The sequence below is a fragment of the Cuculus canorus genome, chromosome 2 (genome assembly GCF_017976375.1).
Source record: "Cuculus canorus isolate bCucCan1 chromosome 2, bCucCan1.pri, whole genome shotgun sequence".
NCBI lineage: Eukaryota > Metazoa > Chordata > Aves > Cuculiformes > Cuculidae > Cuculus > Cuculus canorus.
The window spans coordinates 124,281,608-124,298,157 of NC_071402.1; the positions used below are offsets into that span (position 1 = coordinate 124,281,608).

The following is a 16,550-nucleotide window of genomic DNA, read 5'->3' on the forward strand; positions in this document are numbered from 1 at the left end:
CACAAAGATGTACAACATATACATGCATAGACTTTAACTACAGAACTTTAACTAAACAGTTCAAGGTTGTGCTTCAAATGGTCTAAAACTGAAATACTGTTGCCCACATGAACTAAGAGAACGCTGAAAGAGAAAAGACCTCATGGGATCGGTTTCAGTGCCTTAATGAATACACACACATCAAACCAATTTCAGGGGAGTGCAAACTTTTCCCCTTGAGAGTTTTAAGTTAAGTGAAATCACCACAGTAAAATAAACTTCCAATCCACAATTTAAATTTTTGTTACATATTTTGCTGTTGCTACGTAGTCAAAGTTCATATTAACAACATCAGGAGCTTTACAAAACACAATAAAGTATTGTACCACCTTTTCCTGTCAAAGCAATTGAATCTTAAAATGTTGAGCACCTAATGCAAAGAAAACCCCCAAAAGCCTCCTGCAATTCAGCCCACTCTCTGTGTTTCATAAATTAGATGTTGGCTGTTGTGTAGCTCTGCTCAAAACGTATCTGTATCTGTAGTTATTTCAACAAAGAATTCTTTTGACCATTTTTAAAACAAAGGTAGGAAATGGTAACAGAATTGTAAATAATTAAAATGATTTCTTTTGACAGAGAGACAGGAAATCACTGTTTTAGTTTTTAAATCCTGAGTTTAAGAAGTTCCCTCCATGAGGAACATTTGCTCATTTTTAGCAGGCACATGCTTCAACAAAGAAAATTAAAAAGGTTGATGCTAAATGACAACTAACAACACTGATTTTCATACCAGAAGACATCTTTTACTTCAAATTAACTGAGTAGTGTCAGTAATGAAGTCTTATTCTTTCCTCTCATGTGATACCCATTTACTGAATATATTCTTGTCTCCATTCCCACGTCTGCAGAAGGTCAGACTACCCTCGCAAAGATGGCTCTAGTAAATGCGAACTGCCACACGACCCATTAGATCCAGACTGGACACTTGGGGCTGGATTTGTGGCATAGGTTTCACTTTATTTTCCAAGCGGAATGCTTCAGAGGAATAAAATTTACCATCCTGTATCTAATTCCACCCCATCAGGGAGGAAAACAAAAGGAAATGCATAAGATGGCAAAAGCCATCCAGTGGCTAATGACAGGGTTCCTTTCCTGTCAGTAGAATAATCTACTTCCTTGTAGAAGATTATTCTCACGCCTGACCCAAACTTCGCTTTAAATGGTTAGGATGGCGAAAATAAGAACAATGACGTGCATCCTCACTTGGCACTTAACAGAGTACAACACCTGGAGCAAAAAAGAAATACAGAAAACCAAATACGAGAGCATTGTACCTGATTGTGAATCAAATCCCAAGTACTACTGACAGTCTTCTTCTTTCAGACCCATCTAACATTTCTTGCTCTGTTCTTTCTAACAGAACATCCTTTGAGTCCTTTTTGTGCAGACCAGTGTACAAGGGGCAGAGGTCGAGACACAGAGAAGATTTCATTAAAATACTGACAAGGTACAGGGTCCAGAACATGTAAGACTGTGAATTGCTCCCGTAACTGATCATTTTCCAATATGAGTATGGTTAAAACTGACATTACTTAGCACCTACCAGAACCGAAGCTGCATACAAAAATATAGTACTGCTTTTAATTACAGCACTGAGATCCTTCTGTGGAGGGTCCAATGAACAGCTGTTTTGTATGCCAAGGTACTTCCCCCTTCCAGCAGGCATCAGATAGTCCTTCAATTGACCTTTTCTTGCAGCTCCTTTTAAAGAAAAGACCATACTGCCAAGCAAAAAAAAAAAAACCCTACCAATAATAAAAAGTTAAACTACATTTTAAAAATCACTCTGACCTTTACTCTGCTACCAAAGAGCCTTCCTCATTCCTAAAACCAGTGCAGTAACTATTACAAATTTCTGCCCCAAAGTCCTCTAATCTTTCCCTGAAAGACTTCTTCAGAAGAAAATGAATAAACAGCACAATTTTAAAAAGTTCTTGCAGTTGCTCTAACAATAACCAGGATTAATTTTGTCATTGTCTAGCCCTAATGTACCTTTTGAAATGTTTTTGTCTAATGCTTTTAAAAATCTCATCTCCCTCCTGCTTCCCCTTCTCCAGTCCCGAGATACTCCTAAAGGAAGAAAATTAGAAAAACGTCATTACACACTTTGCTCTGCATCCACAAGGACACTGCCCTTCATTTAATCTAAGAAAAGTAAGTAATTATTGTGAATTGCAAATAAAAGCTGTATTCTACCCTTCCTCTCTTGACCCTTCAGCACCGTTTGCCTGCCAGGGTTTTCAGTGCCACGTGTGTACTAATTAGTAATGCTGCTCTACAAATAAAAGTGCTGGGAGATGATAAGAGGTTTAAAAGGCAAATAGAAATTGTTACACTGAAATAAGTTTGTGACTAATTCTCACCATGAGTTTAACCACTGAAGTACTTCAGCACTGAAATAGGTCAGCATGTAGAACAGGTACCTTACAGAGGCTTCTTATGGATTAGAGTCCTCAGTGAAAGTCTTCTGGACATTTCTTAAGTTTCACAAGACCACTAGCCCTAAGACTACATAATGTCCTATATGAGGTGCCCTTACTTTTACTCATGTTTAATGAAAACATAGTTTTTTGAAAAGCATTCGGTGTTGACTGAAAGAAATCAAGCAATAGAGATGGTACTATCTGCATCACTCATTCACCCTTTCTCACCTTAAAAGGGGTATATTATTTCTGCTTTGATTTTTACTTGGTTTCTGACTATTACTCATTTCTCACTAAATTAAAAAAAGCCTTTAACACTCTCTATCTTCTGTCTACGGAGGAATTTGAACACTGCAATCAAACCCTCTGTCAAACTCCTTTTTGATAAAATGAACCTGATGAGTTCTTTGTGTTTATTATATAAGACGCATTACCCAGGTCCCATTTCACGCTGGTGTTCATCTTGTGTGTTGTTAATTTTTACAAGTTCTTTTTCAAAGGAGATGAGGAGGGCTGACTCAGTAATCTAGTACCAGTTTCAACATCAAAAAGGCATTGGTCGGCTCCTGATGGTTACTGCCCTACTATTTTCAGAGTTTATGAGCTCATTTTATCACAGGCTCTCTCGAGTTGCATTTTCACTATCACTCTTCCAAAAAATACCAATCACTGTAACCCTGTTCTGACACTGTCCATCAGAGATCACGCTTCAAAGCAGAAACTACTTTAGGTTGGTTTTTTTTTTCCATTGGCTCAGCCTGTCCAGACAAGCATACTATTCCATGCAACTGCCTTGTGTTCCTCATTATGCACATCCACTAAAGACGTCAGCAGCAATTTTGCATACTTCAAGATTACTGATCAAAGCTTCATTCCTCTACAACCCTAACAGCCATAAACACAGTTCAGTCTTTATTCCTAACAAACAAGCAGTTTGTGGTAAATGATATATTACTTTTCAAACTTATTTGGATCACGGTACTATAATCTGAAATTACACTGAAAAGAAACAGGCAGGAAATCAGCAAAGAAGCAAAACTAGGGCCAATGTCCTGTTTCCTTCCAGCTCTTTTCATCACTCAGGCTATTTGAAAAGCCACAAAAAAAAGCAGAGTTCATCGACACTCACCAAATGACCCAACTGTCATGGAGCATAAAGAAAAACCAGGAAGGAAGAAAAGTGCAACTGCAGTGCACTGAAACCACAGCAAATACTGTCAGTGTCATACCTTTCATGACAGATTTTCTGTGAAGTGCTACTGCAGCTCAAAGTACCTTGGGCAGGAAGACCGTCCAGACCGATCTTAGTATCGTGTCACCTTGCAAATGAGCACTTCGCAAATCCTTATTGTCACAAAACAACAGGAGTGCACCACTCCCATTATCCAACACCAGCATGTTAAAAGAACATTCCTAGTGAAGAAAACAAGTTACAAAAGACATGGTAAAACTTAAATGTCCATCAATAAATATATAACCGATAGAAAGGCCAATTCTCCACCTCCCTAGATCAGTAAGAGTTAATGAGGAGTTAGTCAAAGGCCTCTCTGCATCTTAAGGACTACAGCTTTTTAAAAGCCACTGAGATCCTACACTCCAATAGGTATAAAATATAGTTTCAAGCTGCAAAATTTCAGTCTGAATTCATACTTTGAGTATCTCAAGCATTTTTCCCTACCAAATGGTGTCTTAAGGTCACCCTTGCATTTTACCAGCTGCATTCTCAAGAACAAAAGTAAGATTTGCCACTTACCAATGCAAGAAAGGCCACAGCAGGGATGTAAGAGTACGATTTCTTAAATTTAAGAGCAACATATACTCATATATAGCACATGGTGAGGAGGTGAAGTCATGCAGAGCGGTGGGTACATTATAAACCCATAGGTCTCACTGCAGTTCTGCTCATGGAACAACTTGCTCTTGGTGATGATGATTGCTCAATTGAGGAAGTATTATCTTCATCCTCTCTGGTGCCAGGCCTTACTGGTATAACTCTATATCTACCCAAACACTTCATTCATTGTCCTTTTATTCCTGCAATTGTGAATCATCTCCGCCTTTGCATATTCATGCCCAAGCCTGCAATTAACCTGCCAGCCATGTTACTCACAGTTAGTAATTGCCAGATTCCTTTCTCATTATTTATTTATTTTTGTTTGGGCAATGAAGATATAAATATATATATAAGTTAAAATGGCACTCAATATACTGTCTAGCCTACACCTAATTATTAAGAGCAAGTGACTCTTATCACACTTAGATACAAAGTCAACGTCCTATGACAAGAGCAGCCTATCTGAATTAGGCACTTGAAGACATTTAAGAACTAATTAAAACCTGGAACCAAATAAAAGTAAAAGTGACATGCAAATCTTTCACCAAAATGCTTGTATTATGAAAGAACGTTTACTAGCAAGATACATGTTAAACACCTGTGTTCAGGTATCAAATATTAAAAATGAGGTCTTCTTTTCACCAAGTTCAGTCTTCCTATTAGCACAATGCTAACTGTTCATACTCCTCAAATACTAAGGACTCAGCACTGTAAATTTGAAGTTAGCCAGCACTTCAGCCACGTTTTCAAAAGAACAGATTTGAGTCCTAGCTTTTCAGCTTTAGAAACTTCCAACCAGGTGCTCTGAGAGTACCAAGCTGCTCACCTGGAATTAAGATACATTAATTGCCAGTTGTTATTGAAGTCACTGCTTTGTCTCAGATTTTCATCTCCTTTTTGTCAAAGGAAAATCTCCACATACATTGAGTGCTTCACAATGAATTTCTGTGGTGCAGACTGATGTCCCTAAAAGTTCAATTATTCAGTTACTTGAAATACCCATGCAATAGAATCACTGCAAGCTTGCCAACTGCCTCACCTTGGATGCTCCACGCTATCAAAGTATACTCAATTACAGCTTTCAAAATGTATTCTGGATTTGGCTTTGATTCCTTTCAACCTTGTATTTCAGGCATTTTGAATTACTGGGGACACTCCACCATTCAAGTCTCATGAAGAAAGGTCATGTGAAATTTACAAGTAAGGTAAGAACGTTCTCTTACACGATCAACTTACAACATTCTCATAAATGTCATTACTACACACAGTTGAAAGATCCTGAATGCCTATGCTACATGCAGACTAACATTATGATGCTACAGACAGAAAACAAAGAACAGCTTCAAACAACCACACTGCTGGAGGAAAAAAGGCAGAGGGAGGCTCCTCTTGCACCGAAGAAGCTTTGAAGCTAGAAGAATTAGAGGCGTGTCTAGACTAGCATGAAGCCCATTAAGTAAACTAAAAACATGTAGGTAAAATTTGGGACTATCAGCCTTCACACTGTCTCTTAGAACAATTATTTCATTGTTGATATGCTCCACTGCTTTCAGAATCAAGCTTCCTTATGAAAATCCTCATGTGTAGCATAAACAAAAAACTTAGGAAGTGTGATCTAGAGAAATGCAATTAATAGCTCTGGATTGCTTATTTCACAGTACTTTACACTTTTGATCTCTCAAAAGTCATATAATTTTGTCTTGCTTTCTTACCACAGACACTGGAGAAAAACTTATAGACTTAAATGTAAATGAGAATTGTACAGGCACATGGAAGTAAAAGTCAATTTACTATAAAAAGTGTTCTGACACGTTTCGGGAACAAGAACTTCACTCCTGCAGTAACATCACATGAAGGGGTAAAACATAATTTGTGTGACTCAGTTTTGGTAAATTATTATAATATAGACTACCTAGATTTCAAATTTCAAGCCAAGAATCAAGCATTTATTTCCACTTCTCATGTCCAATAAAGGAAACAACTTAATAGCAGCTGGGGATTTGTCATGGTCTTGGCACCTTGTCCAAGAGATTCATGGTTGTTACACTGTTTTGGCTTCACATCCCTCAAAATAGTAAATGAGACTATCTGTAAATCATCCCTTAACACAGAATGAGGTTGGGCCAAACTGTTCTGTGTTGGGTTACTGAATCTGGAATGCTTGACCAAGCTGGGAGTGGTGCTGAGGCATCCTCCCAGAGATGGGCAAACACTGATTTCTTTCTGCCCAATATTTAAGTACAGCACACAGTATCTTTCTAGCAAAATGTATAGTATGATATGTGATGAATTCTGAGTTTTTACTGAAAAGTTTTAACCTGTCATTTTAAGCTTGCAATAGCAGCCCTTCCCTGCTGAATATTTTGTTAATATTGAAGTTGATTATACCAGTCTCATTCCTTAAGGCATTTGTCTGAAGTTAAGGAACAAATACATGTAACACAAAGATCACTTTCACCAGGATGCAAATGTATGTTATTGTATAAAACATTCAGGTCTTATTTCATTAAAAGATAGAGTCTTTAACACACCCAGTTCTAACAGGTTCTAAAAGACAATTAGTCTTCAGAAAGGACCTTTCTGTTTTGAAATGTAAAACCACTTGTCTCTTAAACTATCTCTGTTCCATAGATTTTGCCATTTCTCAGTGCCAGCCACCACCCCAGCACTTCAGTTCACAAAGCCGGAGGCACTTTCTGTTTCTTCCCGTGTGCAAGCCCTGCTCATGCAGTGCTACATAGTCACAATGTCTCTAGGATGATCTCCTTTCCAAAACAAGTTAAAAATTGATCTTAATGTCCCATCAGCTCCTACTTCTGTTGCTGATATATACAACAGCTGTGAGTGTACCAAGACCGTATGAGGCATGGCTGTTTCAGCATAAAGACTTCTGGAGTGTCCTGGGGTTCCTAATGCTCTAATCTCTGGCTGGACAACTTATATTGGCCTTTTCTCCTCTAACAGCATTTAAACTTGCTATTGGATAAATGTTCTCAGAAATCACTGGGGTTTTTATATATGAAGTTGCATAATTATATCAAGCCCAACTAACATTTTTCCAAGACTAAATTTGCCAAAAAGCAATAAGGCCAAAACCTAAACACCACCCATGTGTACTAGACAGCTTGCCTAAACCAGCAGATCTCCAACCACATTCTAATTCTGAGGACGTTAATGATGACTGCAGCTTTCCACAGACCTTCAGTGTTAGTTCTGTCAGTGGAGATCCAATTTTACATACTTTGTTTGCAATGATATCTGTGCAGAATGGTTCTGCTGTGTATTTCCTGCCCTCCCAAACCTCCTCCTACCATCCACGGACACTCCTGGAGTAAAGGCAACGCAAGAGGCATTTCTAAACAGTATCCGAACACACAAAAAGCATGTTTTCCATGGGGAATGATGCACATCTTGTGCACATGAGCAAAAATTTCAACATATACTTTGCTTTCAGTCACATTCTTGAAAAGAATAATTTCTTTCCTCTAGAGAAGAATTATGACTGACTTAAGCCACACTGCAGAGTTCATACACAGGTGGTTCTGCTGTGCAGTGAGCAAGCGGATTCAAGAAACTGCACAAAAAGAGTAATCTTTAAACATGTCCTTTTAATGTCCTTAAGTCTGATGTTCACTTCAAGAAATATTCTGTACTACACAGGACATAGACAAAGAATGAGTAAAGCTTTCTGAAGTGGTATATGGTTGTTCATTCAGTGATTATCTCACGAAGTTCCCAGTTCCTGCTCAAACATTATGGGCAGTACGCAATAAAATATCAGACTATGAAAGACATGGTTAGTCAAAACCTTTGCCAGACCCAGAAAAGAGATGTGCATATTAGAATATTTTTAAGAAAAGCTAAAATACCACAACTTCCATGTTCTGTTTGTCTGTGACACTTAATCATTACCTGTTTAAAAAAAAACAGGATAAACTCAATGTTTATAAAGGGAGTGAAAGCATGCGGGGCTGCACATGATCATTTCCTGGCGGCCTTCACCAGCATCTTCCTTGACCTGTGCTAAGCAAGAATGAGAAGGAAATGCTAAGAAGTGTTCCACTATGCAGAATTCCACAGAGTTTTAACAAGTAGGAGACATATACTTGAGACACACATCTCAACTCCTGTTTCAAATTAGTTTTGAAGGCTTTGGGTTTTTTAATCAAGAAAACAAGATGCAGAAGAGCAAATATCCTGGGAAGAGCCGAGGTATTCTATGCAGCTTTTTCTTCTTGTTATTTTCTTCTTTTGTTTGTTTGTTTTTGTCAGTTCCATCTGTGCTATAAGAAACTTTATAGTGTAAACCCAAACACCAGTATTTTCCCATCAACAGTCTCGCAAAACAAAGATGACTAATGTATCAAAGGCGTAGTTCCACAGACATTCCCCTCACTGCAGTCACCTGCTACCTTCAAAATCTGCCACTGAACTTTAACGGTGGTGTGTGGGTCACTGCACTAAAGACATCTGAAGTGAGGTATCAGCATCCAAGCACCTATTCTGACTCAATGTCCTACTACTGCCACTGTGCTACTTCAGACCCAGTCCTTAGATTTTATATGTATATAGTCTAATGCTGCAAGAGCTGCTCCTGTGAACAATACCACTAGTGGCTTTGCGTATTACAAACACTGCTTTTCCAGAGTAACTTCTTTCATCTTCCGGACAGTGAAGAGTGACCTCTATCCCACATTACAGAGTACCCACCTTCAGTCATTAAATTTCATTATTTATGAAAGCAGAGACTCTATGGAACTACCTCTTGCAGTGTGTTCCTTGAAATTTCAGGACTGTGCACTAGGAAACACATAAAACATCCAGCTAAAGCACTTATTGATTTTGAAGGAAGCTGAAACGTAGAAAGCCCTCAAACAAACAGAAAAAGACAGCATGGGCTTGGGATGTTTTGAAAGTATATACCAGCTTCCCACCACTAAAATGATAGGTTTCATGTTTAATTTAATTTACTCCTTTCTGCTACTACTCCATTTCCTTTCTTGCCCTGCTATTTTTCCTTTTTTTCTACACTGTCTCTATTGGCTTTTTCTTCTACAAGCAGCTATAGCCATTCACAAGTACATTTTTTCATTTTCCTAGCATTCAAACTCCTTGTGTTCATCTATCATTTTTCCATACCTCTAGGTTTGCACCAGCCTTTCCCTGTTAAAGCTGGTGAGCGTACTGGCTCAATGCTGCTGTTGGAAATAAGCTTAAGGAGCAAAACTGCATAAGTTTGAGCACTCTTAAAAATGCTGTGCTTGTTAAAATCCAAGTAATGCAAAGGTAAATGCAAAGGTCCCTTATTTACATAAGCAGCAGGAAGAAGAATGAACATTAACATGCAAAACATCTATCTGTGAACTGTACTAGCTTACAATATTGCTTATCAGCTGAAATTACCGTCAGAGGAATGAAAAATATTTGGGACATGAAGACAGACTTCCGGAAAGTCAGTAAATTCCACTTGGAAAGTGGGCCACACTCCTGTAACTTTTCTGCATCCTCAGTATTTCTTCTGTTTGCTTAATTACATTCCAAACTCCAAATTTTGGCTAACACATTTGCATACCCTTTGTACTTCAAAAGCTGACTTGCTTATTAGCATAGCCTAGTTCCTGTTACTTGTATAAGTAAGTACAAACAAGAATTACATTGATCTAGCTGCACTTGATTTTCATTCTCTGTATTGGGGATTTTTCAGATTCAAGCCTAATTTGGTATAATCAATTTTCGATTGTGTGCTTCAACTGGGGTGTGTGTAAAAAAAGTCATTAGTAGAAGAAACAAATTTTGTTAGGGAAGTTAAAAGTGTTTGTAGGCTCAGTAGTAAAATGTTGATGTCAAAACAAAACAAAAAAAAAAAAACCCAGGACACAAAGTACTAAATACAAAGACTAAGAAGACAGAATTATACCTGACTTTCAGTTATGTTCGAACAAAGACCTCACAGACATACAATTTTATTTTAAAGAATTCAATTTTGAAAGGGTTAATTTGACAGGGTTAGTTTTACACATTTGAAAAAGTGTTACAAAGTTTACTCCATTTTGCAAGAGTTTTTTGGAATTATAACACTGTTACAGTAGAATCTACAGTACAGAGGTTAGGCAAAGTGCATTAACTCATGGCAACAGTTAGGGCTCCGAGCCTAAACTTCAAATGAATATTATGGCCACTGAGAAGCTGTGGAATCAGACCAGTTAAAAGGTTCTTTAACAAAACAAAGCAAGGACATTATCAGTATTTTTCCTATAAATCTGTTCAGTCTACGACCACTCCTTCCTCTCCCTTGGCAAGGAATCTTTCCTCTGAGAAATTTAAGTTGTGTTTTTTTCCTGAAAGTCTATGCACTAAATGCTTTCTGATGGCATCACTATTTCCTGCCATTGACCATAATAGCTCTTTAAAAGGGAGATTTATCACTTTCCTGCAGGATGATCAGAACACCTTGTGCTGGCAAGGAGGGCTAAGAAGGAGCTAAAATATTTTCTTCTGGGGGCAGGATGAAATTAATATTCTTGGTTTTCAGATTTTTGTCTATGATATCAATTATAAATATATTTCAGAAAGCGTTCTAGAACCTCTCTTCCCTCCACTTAACCCAGAGCCCACTCCAGGACCTTTGTCAATATATTTAAAGGCTTTCTTGAATTCACCCATAGCTTGACTCTCGTAATAACCACATTTCCACTAATCTCAATGTAAATAGGACGCCCCGGATGATGGGAATGGCAGCTTCTGGCCTTAGTCCTAGAAGAGGCAGGTAGACCTAATGACATATTTGCTTTCTGAAATGTGCAAAAATCTCATTTCTTGGGTAGAGGAAAGCCCTTGCACAGCTGAAGAGATAAACCACAGCAGCTATCTGCATGCTGATACACTCACTTGTGGAAGCTACAGCTATTCCTCCCCCAGGCCAAAGCTGAAGGTAGCACTTGTTTAACTATTGCTGTTGCTAATGTTATAAGATGCTTGGGATATGAATATCACCTCCATTACAATGCCAGATCAATAAGAAGCATTATATACAGCCAGCCGTAGGAAGTGCCACCCAGTAAAGGCTTCTCCAGAGCTCCCATTTAATGACAGTTCATTGACACTGCCCTTTTCGAACAGGAGAGCGCTAAAGATGGTGGACATATGTGCCAAGGCACGTTCCATCTCAACATTCTTGTTTCCTCAGTCTATACTGACCAGCTGTGGTCCCAGAAAGTCCACTTGGATGAGGCTGATCCACTCAACAAATCAGGACACGTCTCCCTTGCTAATGTACCCAACAAAGCCTGGGCAAAGCCGAGTGTTTTGAAAGGTATGTTTTCAACTTTCTTGTAGCCAAAAAACAAAGTACAATTATTCATTAATTTTAATACCATTAAACTTAGTTTGTATAAACCATGTATCCCATGTCAAAACAAGAACAAAGAAGAAGTTCCAGTTTCTTCATAGCTTCAACTGAGCGTACAGTCACCACCAGCATCGTTATGGAAATGAATAACGCATCCTTTTGGAAAAGCATTGACAAGCATCTCTTTGAACTGAACTCCAAACTCAGGATGACTAATGGCAATATGCCCAAAATGTTGATGTGCTAAGCCAGTAAATGAGTCTGTCATCCTTGTGTTTTCTTCTGTGCTGTAGTCCCCTGTGCCCTGGCTTAAAAGTGATTTATTACTAATCAACTAAGAAGACATAGCAAGGAGGAAAAAGGAATAAACTCAAGCACTGAGAAATTAGCATACACATTGCTTGAATGGCACTACCATTTCTGCTAATCCCACTACAGGTTTTAACAGGAAAAAAGCCTTGTCTGACATATGGTCTTTACATAAAAACGCTAACCTCTTTGTTTTCTGAAGTGCAGTGCAACATCTTATCATTCCTTAGCATTTTTTTTTTAAGCCCTGGTTTCATTTGCTAAGTTTTTATCATTACATTAATTTTAAAGTCAAATATTGTGTTCAGCATAGGTATGTTCTTGGTGCTCTAAGATGAGCAATTACCTGCGTACTAGTAAAATGATACGTGAAAGACAACAAGTGACTAAAGACACAAATACAAGAACTAGAAGAAGTACTGATGGATTCAATTTCTTTTTTTTTCTTTTGTTTTGCTTTTGTGATATATCAATTACATCACATGAGATTTTTTTTTTCTACTTGAGGGCAAACCTTCTTTTAGGAAAAAAAAGTGTGCAGTGACATTACTTATACTGGAAAATAGCAAAAATATACTGAGGGGATGAATTGTTTGTTCCTTGGCTGATTTGCTGCTAACAGCAATAAATGCATACAGACCATAAACCCATATCACTCTCAAGATACATGAATTCTTGTCATATTATTATTTCCTACATTATAATTTAGCCATCACTGCCTGTTAGTCAACTTCTAATTTATTAAGTATATGTTTACAAAAAGATCTGTTCCATGGAAAATTCCCATCAAAAAGTTAATCTGTCAAAATGAGAAACATAGAAATAGTTGATACAGCTATCACATAGTCCTCAGAAATATCGGGGGAAGATTGCATTCAGCTGCATTTTGAAGAGAAATGCATTTTAGATTTTACCATTACACTGCCAGATGCTCAGATTTCTTTTAATAGAGTTAAGTGGAATACATTTTTCAAAAAAGGTACGTAAATGATGAAACAAGCACTCCAGAGGACACTGCATTTTCTGAAAAGTTAGCTTTTTTCCACAGAAAGAAACAATCCACAATTCAGAAAGATTTTTTTTAATATATTTCATATATTGTAAACAGAACATTACATTTTTAAGCAGTTTTTAGTTCACAGGTACCTTTTCAACCTTTGTCTTGGGAAGCTCTACTAATATACCTAAATTAACAAAACTGAATTTGCATTTTTAATTCTTCCAGCAATTACAACACAACACTCATTTCCTTCAAAAAGTGATCACAATGTCCCTCAGTAACTTTATCCGTAAAACGTGTATTGGTACAGACCTCACAGATTTCATAGGTCAGTTAAAATGCTGTACTTGGTAAGGCTTTGACAGCCTTCACTGAAATATATGTGAAAAAAGGTACTATTTAAATTGTTAATTTGTATTGATATTGAAAAGACACCGGGCATATAAAGGAATTTTTTGAGGTGAGATCATGTTGTCAACATCCAGCCTGGACAGAAGGTTGGGTGTTGCCAGTTCCAGGTAGTTGGCTCCTCCACCACCACTGCTGCATGCCAAAACCCTGGCAATCCTTCCAGACCCTGCTTCCCTTTGTCAGGAGTTTTTGGCTAAATATACATGCAGACATTTATCCACATTTCAAACACCTCCTCCTCAGACCAGTGCATCACTGCATACAAGGAAATGTTCCCAGTCACATCCTGCCTCTCTGTGAACTTGACTAGCCTTTACCACTTCAAGCCTCTTCCAACCTAAAAAGAGATGATAGGAGCAACTTCACTTTCTCTATTTAGCAGTTGCCTACAATTTAAGTCATCACCCAGTTCACTTCATAAAATAAAATGCAAAATTAGAGTAAGACAGGCTCAATCTAATACTACATTCCACCTACATAACCTGAATACTACACTCGTTTGGTCTATGTTTGGGTCTGCCCACTTTTCTCATTAAACGTATTCTCCACTACAAATGTGTTTTTGCCAATCCCTTCAGAAAACTTCCTTTAATCTTTGAAGCAGAAACTCCTACGGCCTCACTAGCTTCTGATCAATGGGCCATAGTTAATTTATCCGACTTCGGATGAGGCTTTTATCTCACAACTCCTGCACCTTGCTCTCTTCTGGCCTTCTTCCATGGGAGATTGATATCATTAGACAGCACCTCCGAAGGAACCTTTTGTTACAGGTTCTCTCTATTAGAATCACAGAATCATAGAATAGTTTGGGTTGGAAGGGACCTTAAAGATCATCTAGTTCCAATGCCCCTGCCACGGGCAGGGGCACATCCCACTAGATCAGGCTGCCTAAGATATTCCTAGTAAAAATATGTTATTTCTCTGAATGACAACAAATTGCCACTCTCTTGCAGACCTGGAACTTCTTATGCTGCATAAATCTCACTTTTTGTGAAGGTCAGCTTACAGCAAGGCCAGCCAGGCTTTTAATATGATTGCACGAAGCATCAGGTCTGAACGTGGGTCCACAACTTCACATGGGATCCCAACACTCAGAAACAGGGTTACAAGGCCTGTTGCAACTCCAGAACAGCTCTGCAAATTGCATCTGGAAACTGCACTTCAAGGTTGCAAGGCAGGAAAAAGTCCAAAGGAGGTAAGTTCGGGAACTGCTGACATAAAATATTTATCAGCTTGAACAGCCGCTAATAAAAGAAGATCATGAAAACTGCAAATATCGTCTTAGCAGTTTTCAAAGATACTCCTCTACAGTTCTGTTTCTAAAAATGACACATCAGACATGAAAGAGACTTGCTTGCATTACAGAATACATTGCATCATGTTAAAATAACCTCAGTGCAGTTAGAAAAGTTCTTTGCAGAGAAATGACCCAATTATAGGAAAGAAATCTAAACACCAGCTTTCCCTCCTATGCTACTTAAGTTTGTAAGAAGAGCAAATACTGATTATGCTTACATATCTCAAAGACAAGTTCACTGATAAATTCCAAGACCTATACATTTCACATCCCAATAAACATTCAATAGTTGAAATGGTATTAACAAAATTTTTTTTATTATTTTTATTTTTTTAGTGTTAAGGTACACGGTATATAAATGAGACCTGGCACTCCACAGCAGCACTCTCTGTAAAAAAATCAGGGAGGACTCAGGCACCTCTGGAACATACCTAGTCCAAACAAAACTGGCCCAGCTATGGTTCTGTGCCATTCCCCATAGGTAAGGAACTAAACTGTTTCCAAAGGAGAACTAACTCCTTTCCACCCTATATCCTGCTGCACCATCAAACCGCCAATAACCTTAGAGCGTAGCACAGGCATAGTCCAAGTGCTCAAAAAAAGTCACTTTTCAGTCACCCACTGCTCAATTCCATTGGCTGGGATCTCCCAGCAGCCCATGAGAGGCCTTGTGGACAGTCAATTTCACACCAAATTAACCCACAGTCTGCAACAACCTTGAAAGATTCACACCCTTCTAAAGACAAGCTACACTGAACTGCTCTGAAGGCATTTGGTCTTACTACTTTTAAATCACTGGAAAACTGAGCCATTTATTGTAGTTCTAAGAAAGAGAGGATTGGTTTTTAAGACTAGAATAATTGCTTGCCAGCTAGAAGGATACATTGCATTGTGAAATGTAAAGTCTGGATATTACTTTCTAATGTTTCCTTTCAATCGTCAAGCTCAAACCTGTTAAGGACATAGATGCTTTTGGGATTGTTGCTCTTCCCTGACACCATTCTACTGAGGATTTAGTCAATGCTTCTGAGCCAGAGACCTCAACAGAAAAGAAGCTGGCTAGGATTCAGCTATGGAGGATTTCTGGAGTGGAAAAGAAAGTATTTTAGAAACACACAAGCACTTAATCATACAAAATGCATGTATTGTGTAGTAGTACCAAGAAGCAGACTTAATCCTGAAGCCCTTAAGATGCCAGAGCTCAAGGATGCTGAATTCTGTGGTTCCAATTAGCAAAAATACCTATGCACAAGCTTCGTATTAAGTATCAGCTCAATCCACTGAAGTTTACAGCAAGCATGTTGCTTCAAACAAGCAAAACTTGTGTTGAATACAATAGCAGTTTTGTCCGTATAAAGTAGAGAAGAAAGGCTACCTCGAACGAAAATCCAGTGTGTGAGGGTAATACTGAGGCTGAATGACTAATCTCTCTTATTCACAAAAACCGTATTTCCCTGTCCAGAAAAACCTGTCCCACCTTTTAAGGTGTTTTTAGGCTGGTGGGTATAATTAAGATAATACTTCATCCATAAGACTTCAGGAGATGAGATGCAGAGCATTTAATTCTATTAAAGTTTTATCAAAAGAAGCTCTTTTCATTCAGCTAAGGATAAGAAAGAAAGCACTTCTAATCCAATGACTCTTCTGTCTAATTTTAGTAATGGAGACCTAACTTAATTTTAGACATGTAGATGAAAAGATACTAAAAAATGAGATATAGCAATGAAGGTGTTCTTACAAGTACTGTAAACAACTGTCTATTTTATCTGTCTTAAGGCCCTGTGTGAAAATGTCTTCACTGAAACTGGTTTCTTCAAGAGCAAACAGATCATCTAAAAATACAGTAAAGTTCATAGAGACATGTAAGTGCTCCACACTCATGGTCATAA

General features: G+C 38.1%; 1 protein-coding gene across 3 annotated transcripts in view; it reads right to left on the bottom strand.

Moving 5' to 3' along the window:
- The window catches only part of CHN2 (chimerin 2), a 167,768-nt gene that overhangs the window by 121,634 nt on the left and 29,584 nt on the right, over window positions 1–16,550 (bottom strand). The window contains exon 1 of one of the 3 annotated variants that reach the window (XM_054057530.1): window positions 3,692–3,713. The exons of the other annotated variants lie outside the window; for them this stretch is intronic. Within the exon in view, the coding sequence (XP_053913505.1) occupies window positions 3,692–3,698 (7 nt within the window). The 5' untranslated portion in view covers window positions 3,699–3,713. Of the gene's footprint in view, window positions 1–3,691; window positions 3,714–16,550 lie in introns of those variants that run through there. 3 annotated transcript variants of the gene reach the window in all.